The 25,737-nt window shown below is 47.6% G+C and overlaps 1 protein-coding gene across 1 annotated transcript in view; it reads right to left on the bottom strand.

Annotated features, from left to right (window-relative positions):
* Cmtm8 (CKLF like MARVEL transmembrane domain containing 8) overlaps positions 1–16,355 on the bottom strand; it is a 54,582-nt gene extending 38,227 nt beyond the window's left edge. The window contains exon 1 of the mRNA XM_075967688.1: positions 15,987–16,355. Within this exon, the coding sequence (XP_075823803.1) occupies positions 15,987–16,133 (147 nt within the window). The 5' untranslated portion in view covers positions 16,134–16,355. The remainder of the gene's footprint in view (positions 1–15,986) is intronic.
* Between the last annotated feature and the right edge of the window lie 9,382 nt (positions 16,356–25,737).

The raw sequence follows: 25,737 nt of genomic DNA, 5'->3' as shown, positions 1-25,737 counted from the left end.
CAGTGTGACCGTGTCTGAAAACCAAGCAAACAAAAACTCTAAGGCCACATCCATCCCTGCTTTCTTGAGAACAAGGCACAAGGCAAGACTGAATCTCCCTGCTCTAACTGCCCAGACACCGGAGAGCTCCCAGAATAGTTACAGGAAAAAACAAAACTTTCCCCTCAAACAATTGACAGGCCTTTTCCTTTCTGGCATGGAGAATTCATTCAGCCAAATATTTTTACTTCCAGGTCCTGTAGAATGAAGACAAATAAACACGAATAGTTATGTCCTCTGGGACTGTGCTCCCAGTCCACACATGAAACAAATGAAGTTTCACAGAGAAGACACAAGGACCACCTCACTCTAACTAGTACTTTCTGGCCAGGAAAAAATAGGAGAGCCATGTATGGTGTGCGTGCTTACTCCTGATGAGGCAGGAAGCCTGCAAGATTGAGGGCAGCTTGGGCTATACAAGGAGACCCTGCCTCAAAAAAACCAATGAGCAGAGACAGCCAAACGGAACAGTTAAAATCCAGCAGCTTCCTGCCTTTATGTCTTTTTTACTCCAGTACAGTCTCCCTGATACCGCGATGCTCAAACTGGTGTGTGGGTATGTGGGGGGGGGGGCAGGGAAGGGGCAGAGACAGAGAGACAGAAAGAGGGAAAGGAAGGAGAGAGAGGATGGATGGATAGATAGATAGATAGACAGACAGACAGACAGACAGACAGACAGACAGACAGACAGACAGGGAAACCCTTCCGTCATTTGATTTCATTTGACCATCCTAGGTTTCTATGCCAATCTGTCTGCCTCTCCCCTCTCTCACCCATGTTATGACAACTCTACTCAATGCCCCTTTCTTACTCTCTTTTCTTTAAAACAAAACAAAAAAAAAAAAAAAACAATTCAAACCAGGGTTTCATGTAGCCCAGGATGGCCTCTATGTACCCAAGGATGACAACAAAGTCTTGACCCTCTACCTGCCAAGTGTTGGGATTACAGGACTCTACAACCCTACCCACCCAGCTTAAAGGAAACACACACACACACACACACACACACACACACACACACACGAGTTAACATGTATGACTGTTTTGCCTGCACATATATTTGTGCATCACGTGTGTGCTGAGCACCCTTGAAGGCCAGAAGAGGGCATTAGATCCTTTGGAACTGGAATTACAGCTGGTTGTCAGCTACTGTATGGGTTCTAGGACTTAACCTGGGTCCTCCACAAGAGCAGCTGAGCCCTCCTCCAGCCACTAAGGGAGCTCTTTTCAAGGGCAGTCACCGGGGGAGATTCAGGGGAACAGAGCTTAGAGCCAAGGTTCAACTTGAACTCCACACCCTGCCACGATAGGGTTACAGGAAATCTCTGTGCTCTGACGGCCAAGCACAAAAGCAAGGGGTTTCCTCTTGTCCTCGTGTGTGTGTGTGTGTGTGTGTGTGTGTGTGTGTGTGTGTGTGTGTGTGTGTATGATGTATTCCCCCTGCCTCCCCCCTCCCCCCGCACACCCCAGAAACAGCTGAGAGCAGTGAATCAAGAATTAAGACTCCACCTGCGGCGATACAGGCCTGGTTTGAACCTTTCCTGCCTCTTCCTCACCAGAAGCCCCTCCCTTTAAGCCTCACAGAGTCTCTGGGAGATGGGACTAGGCTATCTCCAACAGGAACTGCCCACGTATCTTTGCCTGTTTCACCTCCCCTTCAACGACCATGGGGAGTTTACCCACGTCCATTAAGAGATGACCTAGGCACGGGGAGTCTTCCACAGCAGAGGAAACAGCCGTGTGACCAAACCAGGTCAGTCAGGGACCCCCTTCTGTACTTGGTTACCACCAAGAAGAAATAAATTCATCTGCCAGGTATGGGGGCACACAACTTTAATCCCAGCACTTGGGAGGCAGAGGCAGGTGGATCTCTGTGAGTTCAAAGCCAGTCCGGTCTACATAGTGAGTCTCAGGCCAATCAGGAATATACAACGAGATTCTATCTCAAACAAACAACCCTCCGCCCCGCAACCCAAGATCTAACTATAGGGATAATTGAGACAGTGTGCAGTATCTGGACCGCAAAGAGAACTTCCTGAGAAATCCACAGGGAAGCAGGCCCTACCATGGTGAACCCAGCCCCATGCAACTTGTACGATGTCAGCCTCCTTTTTGATTTTATTTAAGCCAGTTTGGTCAAATTTCCATCATCTCCAACTATCACTGTGGAGAATTAAAAAGAATGTTGGCAACAGTTTCAGGAAGTGTGTCTCTCAGCAAACTGATCCTTAGTGCACCAGGTACAAAGTGCTGTGCCAGACACAGTGCCTGCGACGGGGAGAAAGGACAAGTTTGACAAGCAGTTGCTGGCAGTGTGCACGTGTGCAAAGCCCTGAGTTTGATCCCCAGCACCCTACACAGTAGCCATCCACCTGCCCCAGGCCCCAAGCCATTTGACTGTCAAAAGAGAAAAACAGGTTTCAAACTGGTCTAGGCTACTTGCCCAGCCTCCCTTCGACACTCAGGCAAGAGGCTTGCCTAACTCCCTGTTAAAAGTGCAGGGGGCAGGTCCTTCCTGGATCCAAAATAATTACCACAGGCTCAGCATGGTACAGGCTCGGCATGGTAGATTTGTTCAGTTTCCTACAGGAAATCTAAGTCTTCTGATAGCTGGCTTTTCTTGAGTGGCAATGAATTCAATAGGGTCAGAGTCATGTGTTTGGGACAAAGAACACAGCTTCTGTCCACTCTAGTAGACACGAGGCAGCTTCCCAAAGGCCAACCAGCCCCCAGAGTCCAGTCCATATCCCAGAGAACAGACTCAGCAGGTGAATTCTGTTCCTTTCTACCCCCTTGCCCAGTTCTTAAGAAATTATTATTACTAAAGGAATATCTTTACGTAACAACAGATCACAAGGGACTCTGAGTCCCTCCGCCTCCAGCTCCGAACTACTGCTGTGTCCCACTCTGCTAGGTTTATGCCAGGCTGAGGAGCCCAGCGCTATGTGCTCGCCAGGTAAGCGCTCTGCCAACCGAGCTGCCTTCTTTTCAAGACTGAACAATTCTCTCTAACCACGGGACTGGAAAACGGCACCATGGAAACGCCAGCTACTTATTCAGCTCATGAGTAAATAAATAAATAATGCCAGCAGGTGAAAAGGTTACCCTCGGTTTCTTAAGGAAGTTTTCCTGGGAGCCGCACAAAATGAGTTCACCCTGACCAGTATCTCCTCTGAAGAGGGATGGTAGGGAAGAGGAGAAGACACAGGAAGAGCCAACCTCTAGGGCTCACTATGTGGGAATGGTGAGGCGAGCACTGGAATCCAGCCCGCAGGGGCAGAGAGAGGGCTCTTTGAGGAGAAAGGCACCCAAATCAGATGGCTCACAACTGCCTGTCACTTCAACTCCAAAGACCTGACACTATCTTTTGGCCTTCATGGGCATGAAACACATGTGGCATACATACATAAAACATAAATCATGAAATACAGTAGCTTCTTGTAAATGTTAGGACTAGACAATAGCCACAAGAGGGCAGAGATTGGTGAAGAAAGCATGGGCTCTTTCAAGTTCACAGGTGTGCAGGATGCTCCTGGGACACAGATTTCTAGCCATTGAGGGGCAGCAAGATACATGCCACTTAGATAGCATCACCTGCCCAAACAAAAGGCTCTGGAGAGATGGCTCAGAGGTTAAGAGCACTTGCTGCTCTTCCAGAGGTCCTGAGTTCAATTCCCAGCAACCACATGGTGGCTCAGAGCCATCTGTAATGAGATCTGGCGCCCTCATATGGCCAGCAAGCATATATACAGACAGAACACTGTATACATAATAAATAAATAAATCTTTTAAAAAAAAAGGGAAAAAAAGGAGCAGGACAGGGGGGAAAATTCTCAGGAGAGGAGGATCAAGGCCGGATGATGGCATGGAAGACCTGGTGTGCAGTGAGCAAACAAACAGGAAGGACAGCATGACCAACATGCCAGGTGAAGCTGGCTGAACTGGGCCCCGCACCTGGAGACTGGGGCAGGAAAGTCAGGAGTTCAAAGTCATCCTTGACTACAGTTAGCTCAGGGCCATCTGGACAAGGCCAAAATAATTAAATAATTTTAAAAGGGTTATGTTTATGTATGTGGTTTGTATAACGTGTGTGCACACATATGCCTCAGCACTTACAGACGTCAGAGGGCAATTTTGTGGTCACTTCTCTTCAACTTAAAAACATTTAAGATTTGTTTGTTTATTTATAAGTATGTATCCTCTGCGTGAGGATGCCTGTGGAGTCCAGAAACGAGATCTGATTCTCGGGAGTTGAGGTTACAGATGGTCGTGAACCACCAGATGTGGGTGCTGGGAATGAGTCCTCTAGAAGAACACTGAACTCTTTTAACTGACAGCCACCTCCATCTCTCTCCATCTCTCCACAACCCTCCTTCCACTTGTTAGTGGCTTCATGAGGCTGAACAAGGTCAACAGACTTGGGCAATGTGCTGGCTAGTTTAATATCAACTTGACACATGCTACAGTCACTGGAGAGGACAGAGCCTCAATTAAGAAAATGCCTCCATAAGATAGGCACACCTGTAAGACATTTTCTTAATAGTAATTGATGAGGAAGGGAACGGCCCATTGTGGCTGTCATCCCTGGGCTGGCTGTCCTGGGTTTTACAAGAAAACAGGCTGAGCAAGCCATGTGGAGCAAACCAGTAAGCAGCACCCCGCCATGGCCTCTGCGTTGGCCCATCCAGGTTCCTGCCCTGCGTGAGTTCCTATCCTGACTTCCTTCAGTGATGAACTATGATGTGGAAGTGTAAGCCAAATAAACCCTTTCCTCCCCAAATTGCTATCACAGCAACAGTAACCTTAAGACAGACAGCAAGTACCTTTCCCTGATGAGCCATCCCACGGGTACACATACACACGTTTTGATGCTTAACAATATTCCAGTTATTAAACAGATAAAAGGAGAAATACCATGGGACAATGGTCTTTAATCCCGCCATTTGTATTATTTTAATAAAACGCTGATTGGCTAGGAGTCAGACAGGAAGTATAGGCGGGGCAACAAGGCAAAACAGGAGAATTCTGGGAAGAGGAAAGACACAGTTTTCAGTCCAGACACAGAGGAAGCAAGATGAGAATGCCTTGATGATAAAAGGTACCAAACCACATGGCTAACACAGACAAAAATTATGGGTTAAGATATAAGAGTTAATAAGAAGCCTGAGCTAATAGGCCAACCAGTTATAATTATGTAGACCTCTGTGTGTTTCTTTGGGACTGAAAGGCTGCAGGACAGGACGGGACAGAAACCTCAGTCAACAGAGGAAACATGGAGCCAGATGTGGTATAATCCCGGAACTTGGGAGGTGAAGGAAGAAAGATCATGTGTTCAAGGCCAGCCTATGTATGCTACCTGAGATCTGTCTCAAAAAGCAGAAAGGTGGGAGGAACCTTGTTCTGAGAGCCGGGGAAAAGACACCACTCTGCTTCTCACTTGCCCGAGTCAGCAAATTAACCACAGCAGCCCGTTTCCAAGTGCTGTGGAAGACAGGGAACAGAGAACTCAAGTCGCAACTCTCACCTGAGCTGTTACCGAGACTCCCAGTTGTGTCAATCAGTCTTACCGTGACCATTTAACCTAGCCCTGGCCTCCCACCTTTTGTTAGGTCAACGTAATTACATAATAGAAAGTTAAAAAACAAAAATCCACAGGGTGGTGGCGACAGACGTCTTTAATCCCAGCACTCGGGAGGCAGAGACAGACGGATCTCCTTGAGTTTGAAGCCAGCCTGGTCTACAGAGGGAGTTCCAGGACTGGCTCCAAAGCTACAGAGAAACCCTTTCTTGAAAAACCAAAACACAAAACAAAGCCCGGCATTAGCTTCCCAGGCCGTATAAACATTAAGTCATGACGTGGAATATGAAAGAAAAGGAAACCCCTGGAAAGTTCTATCAGAGCTAAAGGCCCTTTGACATAAGTTTGGGGGGTGCAAATGTGCATATGCATCCAGGGATGGGAACTGAGGCCGGAGAACAGGTGTCCTGTCTCTGCCCCACAACAGCCCTACAGCCTGGGATTACAGGTGACAGTTCTGGGGATTTGAACTCTGATCCTCATGCTTGCAGGGCAAACTCTCTGAGCTAGTGACCCATGCCCCCATACCCCAGCAGACGATTCAACATAGACTATATAGCTATCAATGCAGATATAGCTATGGTAGACATCTTCAAACATCTCCAACTCTAAGGAAACGCCTTGCCTGTGATACTGAAAACACAGCACACAGGCTCTCCCCCTCTTTTGTGAAGGTAACCTGGAGTCGAGAGCTGTACAGCATCTCCCCATCTTGACTACAGTCACAGTGACGGCCACCCAGGAGCAGCTCTGAAGCATCTGCTTCTAGAAGCCCCTGTGAGCCTGCTCAAGGTGAATATTCTCCTCATGATCTCAGATGCTGATAGAGATTTCATGTCGCAGCCTCTAAAGCTTTCATTTCAAAAATTCTGTGCTGCCTCCAGCTGTCTCTAGAAACAAGGCAGATTTTAAATACATACAACTATCTTTCCTCTGAATTCTTTCCCCCCAAGACGGAACCTCTTATAATTAGATTTGGGATATGGGAAGGAAAGGGCAGGTGAGATAAGAAACAAGGTTGGAGTTTCAGGTCATTAAACTCGGACCTCTGGAAAATCAATTCCCCCGAGGTTTTTCAGGGTTTCTTTGGCTCAAACCTGACAGGACTGAAGTTGATGTAATCTTTCCACTGCAGCTGCAAAGCCAAACCATTCACAACCGTAGCTAGATCATTCTATTAATCTTTTACAAAGTCTAAATAAACTCAGCTCCGTAAAATAAGCAGATCTCTCAGTTTCCTACAGTGGTTTTTAACCTTTAAGATTCTTAGCGGGAGCGGTGGTGCACGCCTTTAAGCCCTGCACTCGGGAGGCAGAGGCAGGCGGATCTCTGTGAGTTCGAGGCCAGCCTGGTCTACAGAATGAGTTCTAGGAGACTTAGAGTTGTTAGATAGAGAAACCCTATCTCAGGAAAAAAAAAAGATTCTTTAATGTTACGATCCCATGGTGTTGAATCCTGGCCCTCAGAGGTTGAGGCCTGGGCTACACAAGGAGACCTCATCTCCAAAACCAGAGGTGTTGCTCTGTTGGTAGAGCTTGCCCAGCATGCTGAGGTTCAGTCTACAGCGTCATGTGAACAGGTGTTGTGGAACAGGCCTGTAATCCCAGCAATCAGGAGGCGGATCACTGTTGGCTACATAGTGAGCTGAGGCCTGCAGTACAAGAGGCACTATCACCAATAAACAAGGGAACAAACAAATATTTGTCCCGCCACTAAGCACAGCTCCTATGAGAGCCGCTGATCTGTGCTGAGGCAGGCGGCTTGTCAACAGTGCTGGGACAACTGGAAACCGTGTGCAGAAGACCGAAGTGGAATCTTTACCACGTACTATATAAAACTGAAGGAGAGTAAGCACAGGAGCGAATGTCTATGACCTAATTAGACAAAGATTTCCCGGAAATGACAAGATGCACATACAAAAGGAAAAAACTGGGGGCTAGAGATAAGACTCAGTGGTTATCTGAGGACCCAGGTTCAGTTCCCAGCACCCACATGGTGGTTCAAACCATCTGTAACTCCAGTTCCAGGGGCACCTTCTTCTGACCTCTGCAGGCACCATGCATACACATGGTACACATACATGCATGCAGGCAAAACACCCACACACATAAAACAAGAAGAAATAAACCTGTAAGAAGAAAAAATGAAAAACTGGACTTTATCATAATGCAAGTCAAAGAAAACTATCAAGAAAAGTGGGAAAAAAATCAACTCCTAGCATGGGAGAAAAGTTTTCAAGGCATGGGTGGATCTGCTGAAGACTTTATAGCTGGTTCTACAGAGAACTCTGGACAAAAAGCAAACCAGGTCTGGGGAAATAGCTCAGTCAGTAAAATGCTTGCTTTACAGACACTCAGACACGGTTTTTCTTTGTAGCCCTGGCTGTCCCAGAACTCGCTTTGTAGACCAAGCTAGCCTCGAACTCATAGAGATCTGCCTGCCACTGCTGGGATTAAAGGCTTGTGCCACCACTCCTGGCTACAAGGATTTATATTTAGGGGGGTAAAAGCCTACTGTGGTAATGCTTGTTTGTAAATCCCAAAGCTGGGGAGGCAGAGATCGGAGGATTCCAGGGGATCACTGGCCACCAGGCTAGCTGTACACTCCAGGCCAAAGAGAGACCCTGTCTCAAAATAAGGTGGACATTAGAAGTTGCACACATACTCAGGGCATGTTCACCCCAACAACATGCACGTCCACATGCAAATTAATCTTCAAATTGGCAAAGGATTTAAATAAACATTTCTCAAAAAATAGATATACATATATAGATATGTATACACACATACACACACACACTCACACACAAAGCAAAAAGACACAGGAAGATTGCTCAGGGATTTTGGTCAGCATGGAAAACCAAAGCAAACCCAGAATGGTGAATCGCTTCACACCCGACAGTATGACAAGTCCATCCTGGTGAGAAATGAAGGCCTCGTATCCTTGATGGGATAGCAAGCAATCCAGTTGCCTTGGAAACAGTCTACTGAAGCCTCAAGACATCAACCTGAGTCGCCCGGTATCCATCTTTGGAAGCCCCCTCTCCCTGGGAGTTGCCTTGGTGCAGACTCCACCTCCAAAAAGCCTGCTAAGCATTGGCCCCTCCCCAGGGAGGGTCAGGACCACTCCCACACACCCAGAGAAGAAACACGCGGTCTTCGGGTTTTGCTTGCTGTCCGTCCCCCCACCCAGGAGCGCTGCATCACACGTGGGCATCTTTTCTTCAGTCTAATTTGGTCTGATTGGAATCATTTCCGTCGGCAGAGAGGCTCATCTTAAGATTATTCCTAACAACCTTATGTGATTCCATTTCTTTAGCTAAATGCCCCAAAGAATAAGCAAAACAAACAAACAAACAAAATCCACATCTTTTGCAGAAGTCTGTCCATTAAGGTGCATGGTAGTAGTGCTCATAATAGTCAAATATGGAAACAACTCAAATGTTTTCCCCCTAGTGAATGCAAAAACCAAGTCATGCACTCATTAATGGGATGGGGTAGCATTTGACTACAGAAATAATAAAACACTCACACACTCTACAGAACGGGTGTTTTGACGTCTGTTCGTGTGTGTGTGTATATATATGCTTGTGTGTGTGTAGTATGCATGTATGTGCACATACACTTGCCCATGAGTACACATGTAGCAGCCAGAGGTTGATTTCAGATGTCTTCCTCCATTGCTCTACACACTTTTTTTTTTTTTTGAGACAGGGTCTCTCATTAGACCTGGGGGTCATCACGGGCCGGTAAGCTTGTCAATCCATTTGTCTCTATTCCCTTGCACTGGGGTTACAGGTGCCTGACACCTCACTCAGCTTTTTACATGGGTGCCAGGGATCCAAACTCAGGTCCTCATGCCCGTGCAGCAAGCATTTAATGGACTGCACGGATAATTATTGGAAACACGATGACAGCCTTCGAAGCGTAAGGACCGTGTGGTGCAGAACTCCATTTACATGTAATGTGCAAAGCAGGCAAATGCACAAAGACAGAAAGGAGGTTAATGATTTCCCCCAGGCAGACAAACGGGAAGAAGGGCGAGTGCCTGCTAGCAGGTACCATGCTCTTTAATGAGGTGACGTTCTAATTAGCTAATGGGGACAATTTGTCCAAACTTATAATCATCTATGATCCCTGGAACTGTACACCTTATAAAAGGTCAACTTTACAAATGAGTCAGATCTCAGTAAAACCAACCCTGGTCATGAAATCATGGCCAGGGAGGACACGGCCTCCACCCCAGGGGGGCACTAATGTTTCTTTGATAGATGGACATGGTATCATGCTTTCTATTTTTACTGTTTTTGGAACTGAGAACTAAACTCAGGGTCTTGCGCTTGCTAGGCAAGTGCTCTACCACTGAGCTAAATTCTCAATCCTGTATCAAACTTTCTAAATACTTCTGTTTATACCCATAGACTGGCGCTGCCCTCAGCCTGGGTCTGGAGCCTTCTATTGCAGCTTGTGACGGTGAATGCAGAGACTAGTAACTGGTCGAGGTGTTGTCACTAAATGACCAGTTAAACGAATGTTTTGCACTACATGGGACATCTGTATCTCCCCTGCTCAGGCTCAGGGGACAGCAGGAGTAGGGGCAGGAAGGAAGAGCTGGAGGATGGGTGGAGAGGGATGAAATGCTGTCTGTCTCCTGGAGGACATGACTGCTGGACTCCCAGACTTACAGCCGCTGTGGCTACTTGCTTGAGACCTTCCCAAAACCCCATCCCTCCCTAAAGAGCCATAGGTAACTAATATTTAACTGGGGAGGGGAGTCCTATTCCTTAGTGGTGTGGTCCCTGGTAAGTTGTCCTTACTCAAGTAAATAACCCCTTACCCACACTCACACAGGCATCCTTTGCAAAGTGCGTGTACCACTGTGCCCTCATCCTTTAGAAGTGATTCTAAGTATTCTAAGAGTAAAATGAGCCAGAGCTTCCTGAATCTCACTCTGTAGATCAGGCTGCCCTTGAACTCTCAAAGATCCTCCTGCAGCCTCAAGTGCTGGGTCAAAGGCAAGCCCAACTCATTTAGCCTTAAGGATGTTTCAAAGATGTTTGCTAAATGTTGCTCGAAGCCAGGTGGTGGGAAACACCTTTGATCCCAGCACTTGGGAGGAAGAGGCAGGAGGATCTCTGTGAGTTCAAGGACAGCCAGGGAGGCTAGGAGAAGCGTTGTCTCGAAAAACAAACAAAAATGTTCAAGGGCTACAGAGATGGATCAGTGGTTAAGAGCACCACCTGATCGTCTAAAGATCCTGAGTTCAATTCCCAGCAACCACATGGTGGCTCACAACCATCTGTAATGAGATCTGTGTCCTCTTCTGGCCTTCAGGCATGCATGTAGACAGAATACTGTATACACAAAAAATAAATCTTTATAAAAATATTGTTCAAAGAAGGAAACAACAGCAGGAGTCTGGATGTTTCTGGGATACACGTGATCATAAAGAATGGAGTAAAGGGGCGGGGCTAGAGAGATGTTTAAGGGGTTAAGAAATGGCTGCTCTTCTTGCATGCACGTGGCCACTCACAACTATCTATAACTCCAGTTCCAGGGGATCTAACTCCCTCTTTTGGCTTCCTTAGACACCAGGCACAAATACCCATGCAGGCAGGATACTCTTGCACAAAAAAATAAATAAATACTTCTTAAAAAAGACAAAAACAAGTTGGTCAGGGAGGTAGAAATTATGTAATAAAGGATGCTTCAAAACAAAAAAAGTGGAATAAAGAGCCCGGTAGTAGTGGCTCTCACCTTAAACCCAGCACTGGGGTAGGGGCAGAAGCAGGTCTTGACCTACAAAGTGAGTTCCAGGACAGCCAGGGCTGTTACAGAGAGAAACTACGTCTTAAAACAAACAAACAAAAAACAAACAAACAAAAAAAAGGAATAGAGTAATGGCGAACAACGCCTTTAAACCCAATCTCCAACCTCAAGAGGCACAAGTGAGTTTCAGCGTAGCCAGGGCCACATGGTGAGACCCTGTCTCACAAAACAAGGAAAGAAAAGGGGGGGAGGGGAATAAGTGAATGAAGAAAAAAAGAAAGAAGGGATAAAGGGGAGCAAATATGATTAAAGTAATTGACAGATTAAAGTACATGACAGCAGGTTGGGAAGATGGCTCAGTGGTTAAGAGCACTTGCTGTTCTTGCAGACCATAGCTCAGGTCCCAGCACCCACACTGGCTACCTCATAACTGCCAGTAAACTTCAGCTCCAGAAGATCTGATGCCTCTGGCTTCTGAGAGCACCTACACTCATGTGCACCAACCCATTCACAAACACAGGTGAACACACATGATTGAAAATAAAATAATCCTCAGAAAACAAAAGAGAATGGGGCTAATGAGAAAAGGTATCCAGTGAGAGCAAGAAACGCCAGGTGCTCACGTCGGCAGCTCGTACACTAAAACTGGAATCTAAAACTGGAATGATACAGAGAGGACAGCATGGCTCCAGTGCACAGATGCAGAGGCAAATCTGTGAAGCGCTCCACACTGGGAGGGAGGGGCCTGCTTGGATTAAGTAATTGAAAGGAGCTGGGTGCGAGAAACCCGCGGAGACGGGGAAGGGACCATTGGTGAGAATCAGGGGCAATGGACAGTATGAAAGCCAGATGAAGGAGCAGATGAACAGAGCCGCCAGCCATTCCGCTGGACAGACAGGAAGCCTGGGCCCAGTCTCTTCTCCCTCTGCCTCACTGGATAAAACAACAGCAGATGAGATCGTGCACAGTGGTCAGCCTATTGGGTCAGAGCAGAAGGGGCTGAATCTGGGAGACAGTAACAGTACGAGTCTGGATGGTCATTGTATCGATTGCCTTTTTCATTGCTGAGACAGAGAGAAGCACAACCAAGGGAGGAAGAGTTTGGCTCGGCTCACAGTTCTAGGGTACAGAGCATCGTGGGGAGGGAAGCATGGTGCAGCCGGCCTCACTGCACCCACAGCCAGGAAGGGGGTGAGAGAACAAACACGGGTGCTCAGCTCTCGGGCTCCATCTCACTCAGCTTATGATCCCAGCCCTGGGATGCTGCTGCTACACTCAGGCTGAGTTCGGTCATCACCATCCACCCAATCTAGAAACTCCCTCGCAGACGAGCAGAGGCCTGTCTCCCAGGTCATGACATCCTGTCAAGTGCACAAGCCATGAACCACCAGAGCCACAGCAAGAAACAAGCAAAGCCGTTGATGGGGCTGTGTTTTCTAAAAAGTATGCATAGTAGCATATAACTCTTAAGACATTCCAGAACGACGGACCCCGAGGGGTAAAGAACGATAATGGTACACCAACAGAGCCCACCCACGACGAGTAGGCACACGGCATACCTCTGTCCTGGAACCATCCCACACATTTCAAGACGTTTCGCATCCCTAGCCTGCGTGGGGCACTAACCAAGCAGTACAATCTCCTGCACTATGACAATCACGACTTCAAGACGCTCTCCACTTCTCGATGTGGCAGGGCACCATGTCTTGGAAGAACCACCTGGTGGGGGGGGGGCAATAGTTCATCCTTTTAAAGTTTCTTCTTCCTCACTGGCCTTTTCTGAGTTTCCTGCAAAGACTTCAGCGAAGTGAAAACCGCTCACTCTTTTGAGAAGGAGCTGACAAGGTGCTGATTTAGACCTCGCCCCCCCCCCCCCTTCACCCAATCTGTGCTTCCTCAGGCATGTTTGCTTGTGACAGTTAAGTAAATAAAAAGGGGACCAAACGTTATTACATGGATGCCACAATTCATTTGAAAGTCACCAATAACAGGAAGGGTTCAATTAACTGAGATTGTTGCAATCCCTTTGATTCTGTTTCAAGTGCTTGTAATCATTACAAAGATTGCAGCATCCTACAATTCACAGGTCAAGTATGGGGCTGTTACTAGCTTGTAATAAAACTGTAAAAGAAAAGGAGCCCCTATAATTTGGTTTCAACATAAGAGTTGCTGTGGCACAGCATTGCGTTGAGTGGCAGCCACTCCTCTCCCCACCCCAACAGAAGACCAGGCAAGCAACTTGAATGACAGATACTGTGAAATGGGGTTTGTTCTCTATTATTTCACTTTATTTGGTTTTTCAAGACAGGGTTTCTCTGTGTAGTCCCAGCTGTCCTGGACCTCCTTCTGTAGACCAGGCTGGCCTCAAACTCGGAGATCCACCTGTTTCTGCACACTGAGTGCTGGGATCAAAGGCGTGCACCACCATCACCCTACTCAGGGGTTATTTGACTTTTTAAAACAGGCACAGTTAGCTCTGTCCAGCAAAGGTGGGTACAGACTGGGGAGATGGCTCAGTGTATAAAGAGCTTGCTGCACAAACATAAGGACCTGAGTTTGGATACCCAGCACCCATGAAAAATCTGGGTGCGGTGGTACCCACCTATAATGCCAGTGTTCAGGGTTTGAGACAGGTAGATCCCAAAGGCTCACCAAATGTCCAGGTTCAGTGACATTAATAAGGTGGAGGGCTGGTAAGATGGCTCAGTGGACAAAGGTGTCTGCCATCAAGCCTGACAACTTCCTTTCAGTCCCAAGGACCCACATGGTAGAGAGAATTGGCTGCCCTAAGCTGTCTTTTGACCTCCACATGCCACTTCCCCCTCCCAAATAAAGAAGGAGGGGAATAGAGGAAGACATCTCCAGGTCGCTCCGCGGCCTCCACAAGTGCCTGGGTGAGCGAACATACTCACACACGCCCAAGCACACTCATACTGAGGATGGTTTTATCTGCAAGGTTTCCCATCTCTCAAAAAGTTTGCTGCAATCTAGAGACCCACGGCAACCCGTCAACAGTAGCTATTTCTAGCGTTGGGATGACCAGTCCTTACGGTTCTTCTTTTGCTCTTATATTTTCTAAAAAGGATGCAACAGAGAGCATGTGGGTATAAATCCGAAAACAAGAAGTGGTGGTGGTCCAGGCCTGCCCCGCCGAAGCCCAGCTCCGTCTCTTGCGCGTCTGTTTGCTTAGCTGAAGCAGGAGAGCTCGCCAACTCCTTCACTCACACAGCAAATATTTGTGGAGCTCTTTAACGCCAGGCCTTGCACGGTAACTCCAATACTTTCGGCCATTTATTGGGGCTGCAGATACCCTCAGGGCTGGCTATGCCAACTTCTTGGGAACTGAACTAAGCCAACACTTTCCTGGCTTTCTGTGCAAGGGAACCACTTGGAAGCTGACTCGGTGGGTTTGGGATCTGAGGCTGTGAAGCCAGCAGGCTCTCAGGATCCATACAGGTGCTGCTAAAGGTTTCTCAGAGAGTCCACCCAAGTCCCGACTCGCTCTAAACCACGATCGCCCCGCCCCCGCCCCCCCTCCCCTGCCTTTATATGGGCTAGTTTTCAATTCTACAAATGCTTTCTTGGGTCCGGAGATGCAACAGAAGGTGAACCCCCATTAGACAGTGTAACTCGAATCTCCTTAGATAAGAATAGAGACCAAGAATAAAGCAGGCAGGCATGGGTTTGAATCTCAGCTCCACCACCACGAGTAAGCTTTACCCCTCCCGTTCTCTGGACCCCAGTTTCCTCAAGTGTAGAAGGAGCTTACTTGCAACCACCTTCACAGGGGAGCGTTGCAGGGACTACACGAGCTCAGAAACTTCTTCAGGACTTGACACCCTGGCAGAGGGCTAAGACAATAGACAGTGGCCGCCACTAGTTGTCAACAGAACTCCAGGCGGAAGGCCTGGCTTCCAAGGGAGAGAAGGCGCAAGCCCTGCCCCCTCCCAGGCACGTGCCCAGCCCCCACCAGGATGTACTCCAGAACGGTACAGAATCACTTAGGTTCTCAAAGAGGCTGAGATTCCCAGGATTTATTGAGGCAAATGTTCTTGATTTATCTCAAACAGGAAGATAACTGCGAAAATGAAAATTTTCTCCCCTTTATAACTAACATTAGGGAATTTTTTTAGAGCTGGGGGAGCGGCTCAGTGGTAGTGCATCTATCTGCCTAGCACGTGAGGCTCTGCGTTCCAGCCCAGCACTGTGGAGGAGTCAGTTTGAGAAAAGCTTTGTTTTCAGGGACCCATGCACGTGGAGATCAGGTGAGGGAGGCCCTAGGTGTTCCAGACACTCAAGATCAATAAACGCCCACCGGGTATCCGGCTCCCGGGATAGGCCACCATCCTCGAAAGAAAACAGCAAGCTAGGAAGCAGCCCGCAACAGACATCATGAGGGTCACGACCGTCAGTCCCCAAGAGAGCCCAAGGCGAAAGAACCTGGATGTGAGTTTTGCACTTTACAAAGAAGTCGAGGCTGAGCTCAAGAGCGTTCCCGGAGCCCGCGGGAAGACCGGAGCCAGCTCGGTGGGCGGAGCTGGAGACGCGTGAGCTAGCCGGGTCCACCTGCCTCCCACCGCCCGGCCTGGCCCGACACTCACGATCTCGGCTACAATCAGGAGCCCCGGCAGGGTGCGGAGGAACTCTCGGTCGTAGGCGAAGCTGCTGCTGGTGGTGGAGAAGTTCTCTGCGAAGGAGCTGGCAGTGGTGGTGACCGTGTGCGAGCGCGGGCGCTGCGATTCCTCCATCGTCGCGCCCGGAGCTGGTCCGGGTCCCCGAGGACCCTACCCCCACTCAGCGAGCTCCCTGGGCCCAGGGTCGCCGGCCAGGGATAGGGAATCGAGACTGGTGGGTGGCGGGCGCGCCGGGGGTGGCCTCCGGGGTCAGGCCCGCGAGTGTCCCCACTTGTCGGCGCGCGCGCTCCGGAGCTCTGCGGGGACCCAGCAGCAGGATCGCTGGCAACCGGTGGCTGAGGGAGGCGGGGGAGGGGAAGAGAGAGGAGGGGCGTAGACGGGGCGGGTGGGGGCGGGCACTCGGGGACCTCCCCTCGGGGGCGCCGCCGCGCGGCCACTGCACCTGTCGCCCGGGGACTGAGAGCTCGCAGGGGTGCAGGGACGCGCCAGGGAAGCGGCACCTCCTAGCTCCAGCCGCAACCAGACTCCGCCCACCTAGGGCCACCAGACTCGGACCTGCTTCCTCCCACCTGGCCGGACTAGCAGCAGGGCCTCTTAAGGAAACCCGGGCCTCCAGGGACGTGGCGACTCTGGGACTCAGACAACCAGGCGGATGGCGGAGGGAGATTGTAATTGTGATCCAGCCGGACCTTAGACCCGGGATCGATGCGAGGCCGCCTGGACAGTGGACAGTTATCACCCGCTTCGCTGCAGCCGCCACCAAAGCCGGGTGCTGTTTCCTGTCCCTCCTGTCGGGAACAATTTGAGGAACCAACTTAAATTGCGGGGCTGTGAGAACCAAACGCTTCCAGGCGCCCTTCACAACTCTGTCCGGGACTAGCTGGAGCATAGAGCGCAAGATGGAAGGTGGGGAGACGGTCAGGATCCCTGGTCAAGATGTATGTGTCATTGTGACCGTCTTCATTAGCCTTGGAGAGGGAAAAAAATGTTTCAAACAAGTTACAAAGGGACCGTCTGTTTATGACAAGCTAACAGTGCTTGCCTGGGGTAACGGAGGAGGAGGTGGGCATCGCACTGTGTGGCAGCGCTGTGACCGTCAGGTGAAAGCTGAACTGAAGCCTGGGTGCTTGTGTAATTACCAAGAAGTTTTGGCTCTACTTTGCAGGGCCTCAGTGGTGCCACCTGTGTTTCAAAACAAAACAAGGTAAGAGCTTTGATGGATAATGGACCACTGGCCCAAAAGAGTAACAACAGACATTTTTTCTGAACCCACCAAGTGGGAAGGAAATAATCTGATCAAAATACAGTTTGGTATTCAAAGCGAAGGCACCCAGTGGTGGTGCACACCTTTAATCCCAGTACTCAGGAGGCAGAGACAAGCGGGTCTCCATGAGTTCAAGACCAGCCTGGTCTACCAAGTGAGTTCCAGGATAGGCCCCAAAGCTACAGAGAAACCCTGTCTCTTTTCTTTCTTTCTTTCTTTCTTTCTTTCTTTCTTTCTTTCTTTCTTTCTTTCTTTCTTTCTTTCTTTCTTTCTTTCTATTTTATGTATGAATGCTCTACGTGTATGCTGGCAGGCCAGAAGAGGGCATCAGATTCAACGAAAGATGGTGTGAGCCACCATGTGGTTGCTGGGAATTGAACTCAGGACCTCTGGAAGAGCAGCCAGTGCTCTTAACCACTGAGCCATCTTTCCAGCCCAAGAAACCCTATCTCGAAAAAACAAACAAACAAAGTGAAGGCATAATAGCTTTAAAAAATAGTCGGAGGTCATCTGAGCCCCTCCAGAAACAGTTCAGGCCAGGCTGGGCTACAGAGTGAGATCCAGTCTCCCCTCCCAGCCCCTTCCACCTCTCTCTCACTCTCTCTGTCTCTCTGTCTCTGTCTCTGTCTCTGTCTCTCTCTCTCTCTCCAAGGTTTCACTGTGTAGCCCAAGCTGTCCTAGAACTCACTCTGTAGACCAGGCTGGCCTCGAACTCAGATCCACCTGCCTCTGCTTCCTGAGTGCTGGGATTAAAGGCGTGCAGCAACAACTGCTATTGCTGCTGGGGATTGAGAGACGTGAGTACCTGGAGGAGTCTAAGGTAATGTGTGCAATATAGCCGATACAGGAAGTCTTGACAGTTTCATTTCTTTCTTTTTTTTTTTTTTTTTTTGGTTTTTCGAGGCAGGGTTTCTATGTGGTTTTGGAGCCTGTCCTGGAACTAGCTCTTGTAGACCAGGCTGGTCTCGAACTCACAGAGATCCACCTGCCTCTGCCTCCCAAGTGCTGGGATTAAAGGCGTGAGCCACCACCGCCCGGCAACAGTTTCATTTCTATAATACCAAAGAGACTCCCTTTCAGAGACACGTGGGCCAGATGGCTCAGAATCCTGGCTTTTCTTTAGGAAAGTGAAATAAGTGGCTGAAGAGATGGTTCAGCCACCAAGACCAAGTACTTTTCTTAGAGAGAACCAGAGCTGCGTTCCCAGCACTGATGTCAAGCAGCCCATAACTGTCTGTAACTCCAGCTCCAGGGGATCCAATGTCCTCATCTGGATTCCTTGGGCACCTGCATCTCTGTGGTTGCACTCACATAGACACAGTCACACATAAATAAATCTTTATTGTTTTTTTTTTCCTTAGACAAGGTTTCTCTGTGTAGCCTTGGCTGTCCTGGAACTTGTTTTTGTAGACCATGCTGGCCTTGAACTCAGAGATCTGCCCTGTCTCTGCCTCCTGAGGGTTGGTAATAAAGGTGTGTGCTGCCACCACCACCCAGCACCATAAAAATAATCTTAAACCAGGCAGTGGTGGTGCACACCTTTAATCCCAGCACTCAGGAAACAGAGGTAGGTGGATCTCTAAGATCAAGGCCAGCCTGGTCTATAAGTGTGAGTTCCAGGACAGTCAAGGTTACACAGAGAAAGCCTGTCTCGAAAAACAAAACAAAACCCAAAAATAAACCTTATAAAAAGTAAAATAAGCTGGGTGGTGGTGGTGCAGGTGCATGCCTTTAATCCCAGCATTCAGGAGGCAGAGGCAGGCGGATGGATCCTTGTGAGTTTGAGGCCAGCCTGGTCTATAAGAGCTAGTTCCAGGTCAGCTAGGACTGTTACACAGAGAAACCCTGTCTTGAAAAAAATCAAAAAAAGTAAAATAAAAATATATGCCATTTTCTTGGTGTGTGTGCATATACATGGGTGTGTAAATGTGTCTGGCATATATGAATGTTACGTGGTGTGTGGGGGTGTGCATGTGTATGAAGCCAGAAGAGATGTTCAGTGTTGTACTGTCATTGTCTGCATTATTTCCCTGAGACAGTGTCTCCCCTGATCCTGGAGCTAGGCTGGCATCCAGCAAACCACAGTGACCCCCTGTGCCACCTCTGGCAGCACTAGAGTTAGAGATGAGTTTGTGGCCGGATCCAGCTTTGTATATGAGTGCTGGGGATTTGAACTCAGGTCCTTAGGCTTATGCAGCAAGTTTTCTTCTCTACCAACCATCTTCCCAGGCCCAGTGAATGCACACATACAGCCTATGACACAAATACCCTGACCTAGGTCCCAATCAATTGTACTGATTTTCTATAGTGGAGATATATACATGTTTGGGCTATCTATTACAGTGTCGCAGATATTCCAAACATCAGTAGCTTAAAAATCACCATTTTATTTGCTCAGGAAACAGTCAGCCATGAATTGCAGCAAGGCTAGGCATGGAGGAGCTTCAGTTCTGTGTGGGTTTGGAAGCATGTTCAGCTGGGAACTGCCTGACATAGGTGGTACAGAAGGTGCCCCTCCTATACACATTACAGCATTCACACTTGGCCTGCATTTCCATGAAGCTGGACTCTCTCACAGCATGGTGGGCTCTGGCTACCAAGAGGGGCAAAAGCTGTGTGTTAGTTATTTTTCTTGTTGCTTCAAAAGAACGTGACAAGGGGAGGGCTCACTGGCACAGAGTTTGAGAAGGGATACAGTCGCCATGACAGGGGAGGTACGGTGGCAGGAATATGAGGCGGCTGGCCACATGCTGTCCACAGGCAGGGAGCAGAGAGAAGTGGTTGTATGCAGTTGATTTTTCTCCTTTTTATTCTTATGCCACCTACGTCCAGGGTGAGTCTTCTCCACTTGGTTAAACCTTCCTGCAGACTCTTTCTGCAGATACACCCAGAGGTGTGTCTCCTAGGTGATTCTAAATCCAGTAAAAAAAAAAAACCTGAAGATGAACAATCACAAGCAGGACCTTCAGGCCCAGAACATCAGGATACATACCATCTTCAAAACAAAACCAAACACACAGTGTAACTGGAGATTTCTTGTCCCCCCTCGTCCTGAAGGCACTTTAATCATTCAGAGGTTTAATATTAATTACATGCTGTTTGGCCTATTAGCTCGGGCTTATTATTAACTAGCTCTTACAACTTAACCCATTTCTACTAGTTTATATTTTACCACCGGCTCATGGCTTGTTATCTCACATCTTGCTTCTCTAGTGACTGCTTGCAACTTCCAGACTCTGCATTTTTCCCCCCTGTCTCTTTGGATTTCCTGCCTAGCTATATTCTGCCCTGCCATAAGCCAAATCAGCATCTTTATTAGCCAATGGTAATAAAACATATTCACAGCATACAGAGGGGAATCCCACATCAACACAGACAACATGTTCTACTGGCAAAGGCCAGCCCAGCTTCCCACAGGAAAAAACAAAGGTCATCTTTGCATGGAAGGCGCCTCAGAGTTATGGTCATCTCCTAATCTACTAATGAGATAATGAAGGTGATAAATAGTTTCAATCAATTTCAATTAGATTTCCTGCCAACTACATTTTCTACAAATATAAGAAACTCTTCCCTGAGGACCTTGTGTCAAACAGAACTTAGAGTTGAGATCCGAAGGGATAGAAAACTGAAGAAATCAGAAAGATGGGAGGGACATCATGGAGCCGTCTAGGTGGTTGCTAGGTTAAGGCATTTGTCACCAAGCCTGGAACCCATATAGTAGAAGTAGAGAACTGGCCCCTGTGGGTTTTCCTCTGACGTTTAAACAGATGCTGTGGGACAGCCCTACCCCAAATATGAATACAAAATTAAAACAGCAAACTGGGCGATGGTGGTGCACGCCTTTAATCCCAGCACTCGGGAGGCAGAGGCAGGCGGATCTCTGTGAGTTCGAGATCAGCCTGGTCTACAGAGCTAGTTCCAGGACAGGCTCCAAAGCCACAGCGAAATCCTGTCTCGAAAAACAAAACAAAAAAAATTAAAACAGCCAAGTGTGATGGTTTACATCTTTAATCCCACTCAGGAAACAGGCAGGCAGATTGACAAACCTTCCAGGCTACCGTGGTTTACATAGCGACGAAGTGAATTCCAGGCCAGCCAGAACTACACAGTAAGTGCCTGCCTCAAAACGAAACAATTCTACCTTCATCTGCGGCTGGAGAGATAGCTCAGTAGTCAAAAATGCTTGCTTCTCTTACAAAGAACTCTCAAGTTTGGCTCACAGCATCCATATCAGATGACTCACAATGGCCAGTAACTTCAGATCCCAGGGATCTGATGCCTCGGGCCTCCAAGGCTCCAACACTCACACCCCCAACACACACATACATGACTAAAAATTAAAAAAGATTTTATCTTATTTTATTTTTTTTTTGTTTGTTTTTTGTTTTTCGAGACAGGGTTTCTCTGTGGTTTTGGAGCCTGACCTGGAACTAGCTCTTGTAGACCAGGCTGGTCTCGAACTCACAGAGATCCGCCTGCCTCTGCCTCCCTAGTGCTGGGATTAAAGGCGTGCGCCACTACCACCCGGCTAAAACAGATTTTAGAAATTTAAAATTATAAATAAAAACTTTTGAAACAAAGATGAGCTTTCACACCAGCCTCCAGATAGGTACATCCTTATTGGCACAAGGGCCAGGGTGAACTGGTCAAGAGCAGCAACGTGCCAAGGGATCCCAGAGGGTTTGTTCACATGGAACATAGAGCAATGGAGTGGCCACAAGGCCATATTATCTGATAAGCAAATAAGTCGCAGCCTCTCGTGGGTGCAGAGTGCCTAGAAGTCAACAGAAATTTAAATAATTTAGTGGACATTTTGTGGCTTTCTCCTGCTACTTAAGAAAAGGCCATGACACCGTCTTTTTTTTAAAATATTTATTTATTATGTGTATAATATTCTATCTGTGTGTCTGCTTGCAGGACAGAAGAGGGCATCAGATCTCATTTCAGATGGTTGTGAGCCACCATGTGGTCGCTGGGAATTGAACTCAGGACCTTCGGAAGAGCAGGCAATGCTCTTAACCACTGAACCATCTCTCCAGCCCCATCTTTTTTTTTTAATAAGATTATCTTCATAGGTTTACCTATCATTTATTTCTTTTAATTATTCTATTACTTTTAAATTAAGTATGGCTATTTTAGGAAAGAATCATCAATGGATTTAGGATCAGTGGGTGCAAGTAGGATAAGAAAAAGATCATTTACGTCATTTCAGAGACTTTCCAGGAAATGCCGTGCTCCACTGGAATTCCATAACTTTGCAGGAGGAACGCCCATGAAGTCGGTGGGCATCGTGTACCTCTTGATGTCATGGACTGAGCAGACTGTCACTCACACCTGTGGTATTCCCATCTAAGTGTGTACTGGATTTAATCACGAGGAAAGATCAGAGCAAAGCTGGAAGTGCGGGCACACGTGCTTGTAGTCCCAGGAGTGACAGGTAGAGGCAGGCCCTAGAGCTTGCTGGTCAGCCAGTCTCACCTACTTGGTGAATTCCAGGATAGAGAGAGTCTCACACTGTTTTATGCATGGTGATGGCAGGTGGGATGGATTGGGGCTGGAGAGGTGGCTCAGCGGGTAAGAGAACACACTGCTCTTTTGCTCTTGCAGAGGACACAGGTTTGATTCTCAGCATTCACATGAAGGCTCACATCCACCTGGAAATCTAGTCCCAGGGGATCCAACTCCCTCTTATGGCCTTCAGAGACTGTCGTGCATATGGTGTGCATGTAAACTCATTCTGGAAAAATACATAAATGAAACAAATGAGTCTTTTTAAAATGCTTTTTTAAATCTTATGTGCATTGGTGTTTTGCCTGCATGTATATCTGTATGAGGGTGTTGGATCCTCTGGAATTGGATTTACAGACAGTTGTGTGCTGCTGTGTGGGTGCCGGGAACTGAACCTGGGTCCTCTGGAAGAGCAGCAACCAGAGCTTTAAATGCTGACCCATCTCTCCAGTCCCCAAAATAAATAAAACTTTTAAAAGGTGTGTGTGTGTGTGTGTGTGTGACACATAAGGAACATCATCCAAGGTTGACTTTTGGCCTCCACATGCATATCACACACTATGCATATATCTGCAAAAGAAATGAGGTTAGTCTATCAGAGAAACACCTGTCCTTGTACGTTTATTGCAGCACCATTCACAGCAGTTAAGAGCTAAAAACAACCTAAGTGCCTATCAACAGATAGATGGGAAGTGTGTCATAGATGCACAATGGGATATTCTTTGCCAGAAAGGAGTGAAATTCTATCATTTGCAGTAGCATAGGTGGCACTAGGAGTGCAATAAGAGAAATAAATCAGACACAGAAAGACAAATACTTCATCTTCTCACTCGGTGTGGAAGCTAAACAGCGGATCTCAGGGAAGCAGAGAAAGTCACAGTTGTTACTAAAGCTGGCGAAGGGTGTCGGAGAGGGGCGGAGAGATGGCTGTGTAGCACAGCTGGCTAGGAGGAATAACATCTGGTTCTGTAGCACAGGAATTGTGATTGACAACAATTAATTGAATATATTCAAGGATCTATGGGAGAAGATGTTTTGGTTTTCCCGACAAAGAAGTAACAAACGTCCAAGGTAATAAAAGGTAGTCACCCTGATGTGGTCATCAAACATCATATATATATTGAAATGTTATACTGCAATCCATAAATATTTACTATGACTATGTGTTGGTTAAAATAAAAATATAGTTTAAAGATTTTCCTGAGCTTGTAAATATGGCTTAAGGCCTGGGGTTCAGTCCTCAGCACCTCAAAAACAAACAAACCAACAAATAAAAAAATTAATCTCTTTAAAGTCTTGATCTCAAGAAGATGGATTCCCCAAAATTTGTGCATTTTTTGTTTGTTTGTTTCATTTTTGTTTTTCATTATGGGTATTAATGTGTAGCTGTGGCTCTCCTGGAACTCGCTCTGTAGACCAGGCTGACCTCTGCTTCCTGAGTGCTGGGATTAAAGGCATGTGCCACCATCGCAGGGCTTTGTTTTGTTTTTAAAAAACAGGGTCTCACTAAGTAGCCCTGGCTAGTCCAGAACTCATTATGAAAACCAGACTGATCTTGAACTCATAGAGATCTGGCTGCTTCTACCTCTGGATGGCAAAGACTAAAAATGTGACAACCATGCCCAGTTTTCCTTAAAGTTCTTATCTGCATTCAGAGGCTCAAATTTTATTTATCTCTTGTGTGCTGTTCACTATTAGAATACACAGTTTGCGAAGGAAGACCCAGTCTCTTCCCTGAAGGAATACAACATCAAGAGAATGAGATTCAGCAGGGATGAGTGGTAGGTACCCCACTAGGCTACAAATGAGCCAGGACCAACTTTGCCCAGGAGGAGGGTGGCAAGATCAGCCTGGGTTAGGGCACAAATTCTTCAGGGAGCAAATATTTACACTGGTTTTCAAGAGTTGTTCAGATTCAGCTAAGCAAAGAATGACAGGATGGAGGAGGAAATTACAGAAGGAACACAGCCCTTCATGCAGAAAGCTCTAGACAAAGCATTTCTGCTCACACAGCTCAAGGGAAATTTCTTCCATGTGGAAATCGTGAGTCCTTCCTCCCTGTTCCTCCTCTTCAATAAACACTAATTGAACTCTTTAGCTAAGAGGAGGGTTTGGCCACATCCCATTGGTGAACACTCTACTGTTTCATATGGAGAAGAGAGGGGATTTGGAATGAGATTCAATGGCAGAGCACCTGCCTAGCAGGTGGAAATTCTAGGTTCAATTCCTAGCCCTGGGCATAGTGTCATAGTATTGCAATCCCATCCCTTAGGAGGCGGCAGAGGCAGGACAGAGGAGCCATCCTTAGCTATACAAAAAAAGACTCTGTATGCACCACACAGGATAGTCGCAGAGTACAATGTTTTTAGGGAGTAAAATGCTTAAGTTTCTCTTGTTCTGCACACGTGCTCCATTTGTTCAGCCGTTATTTACACAGGCTAGCAGAAAATTGAACTAGATATGCACATATATGATATATGCATTTCCAGCAAGTGAAGGGAGGGTACTGGCTGCTTTTCCCCACCTGGAGGCTTAGAACACCCTCATGCCAGGTTGCAGAGCAAATAATAATGGAGGTGTATTGAAGGAAGGCCAGTTTTGCTGGCACACGTCTTGCAAGGGCCTACCAATCTAACAAGGAAGCAGGAAAGCAACAAGCAGAGGGTGACCCATGGGTCAACCGTGTTTCCCAATGAGGTACAAGTGAGAAAGACCCTGGTTTCCAGAAAGAGGCCACGTTAACTTGGCAACTGCCACGGTAGAAGCACATAGCGCGCAGTCGGAAGTTCGCCAGATCGCAACCGGAAGTTTCTCAGAATGCTAAGAGAACACAGCCGAAAGTTCAAAGAACTGAATGTGAAGGAAGCACTATGGAACCAAGTAAGAGCGTCCAGAATGCAGCCGGGAGTTCCACAGAACATCCCTGATTCCCCCCTCCTCCCCCCC

The sequence above is a fragment of the Microtus pennsylvanicus genome, chromosome 3 (genome assembly GCF_037038515.1).
Source record: "Microtus pennsylvanicus isolate mMicPen1 chromosome 3, mMicPen1.hap1, whole genome shotgun sequence".
In the NCBI taxonomy this organism is placed as follows: Eukaryota; Metazoa; Chordata; class Mammalia; order Rodentia; family Cricetidae; genus Microtus; species Microtus pennsylvanicus.
This window is presented reverse-complemented; position numbering and strand designations above follow the sequence as displayed.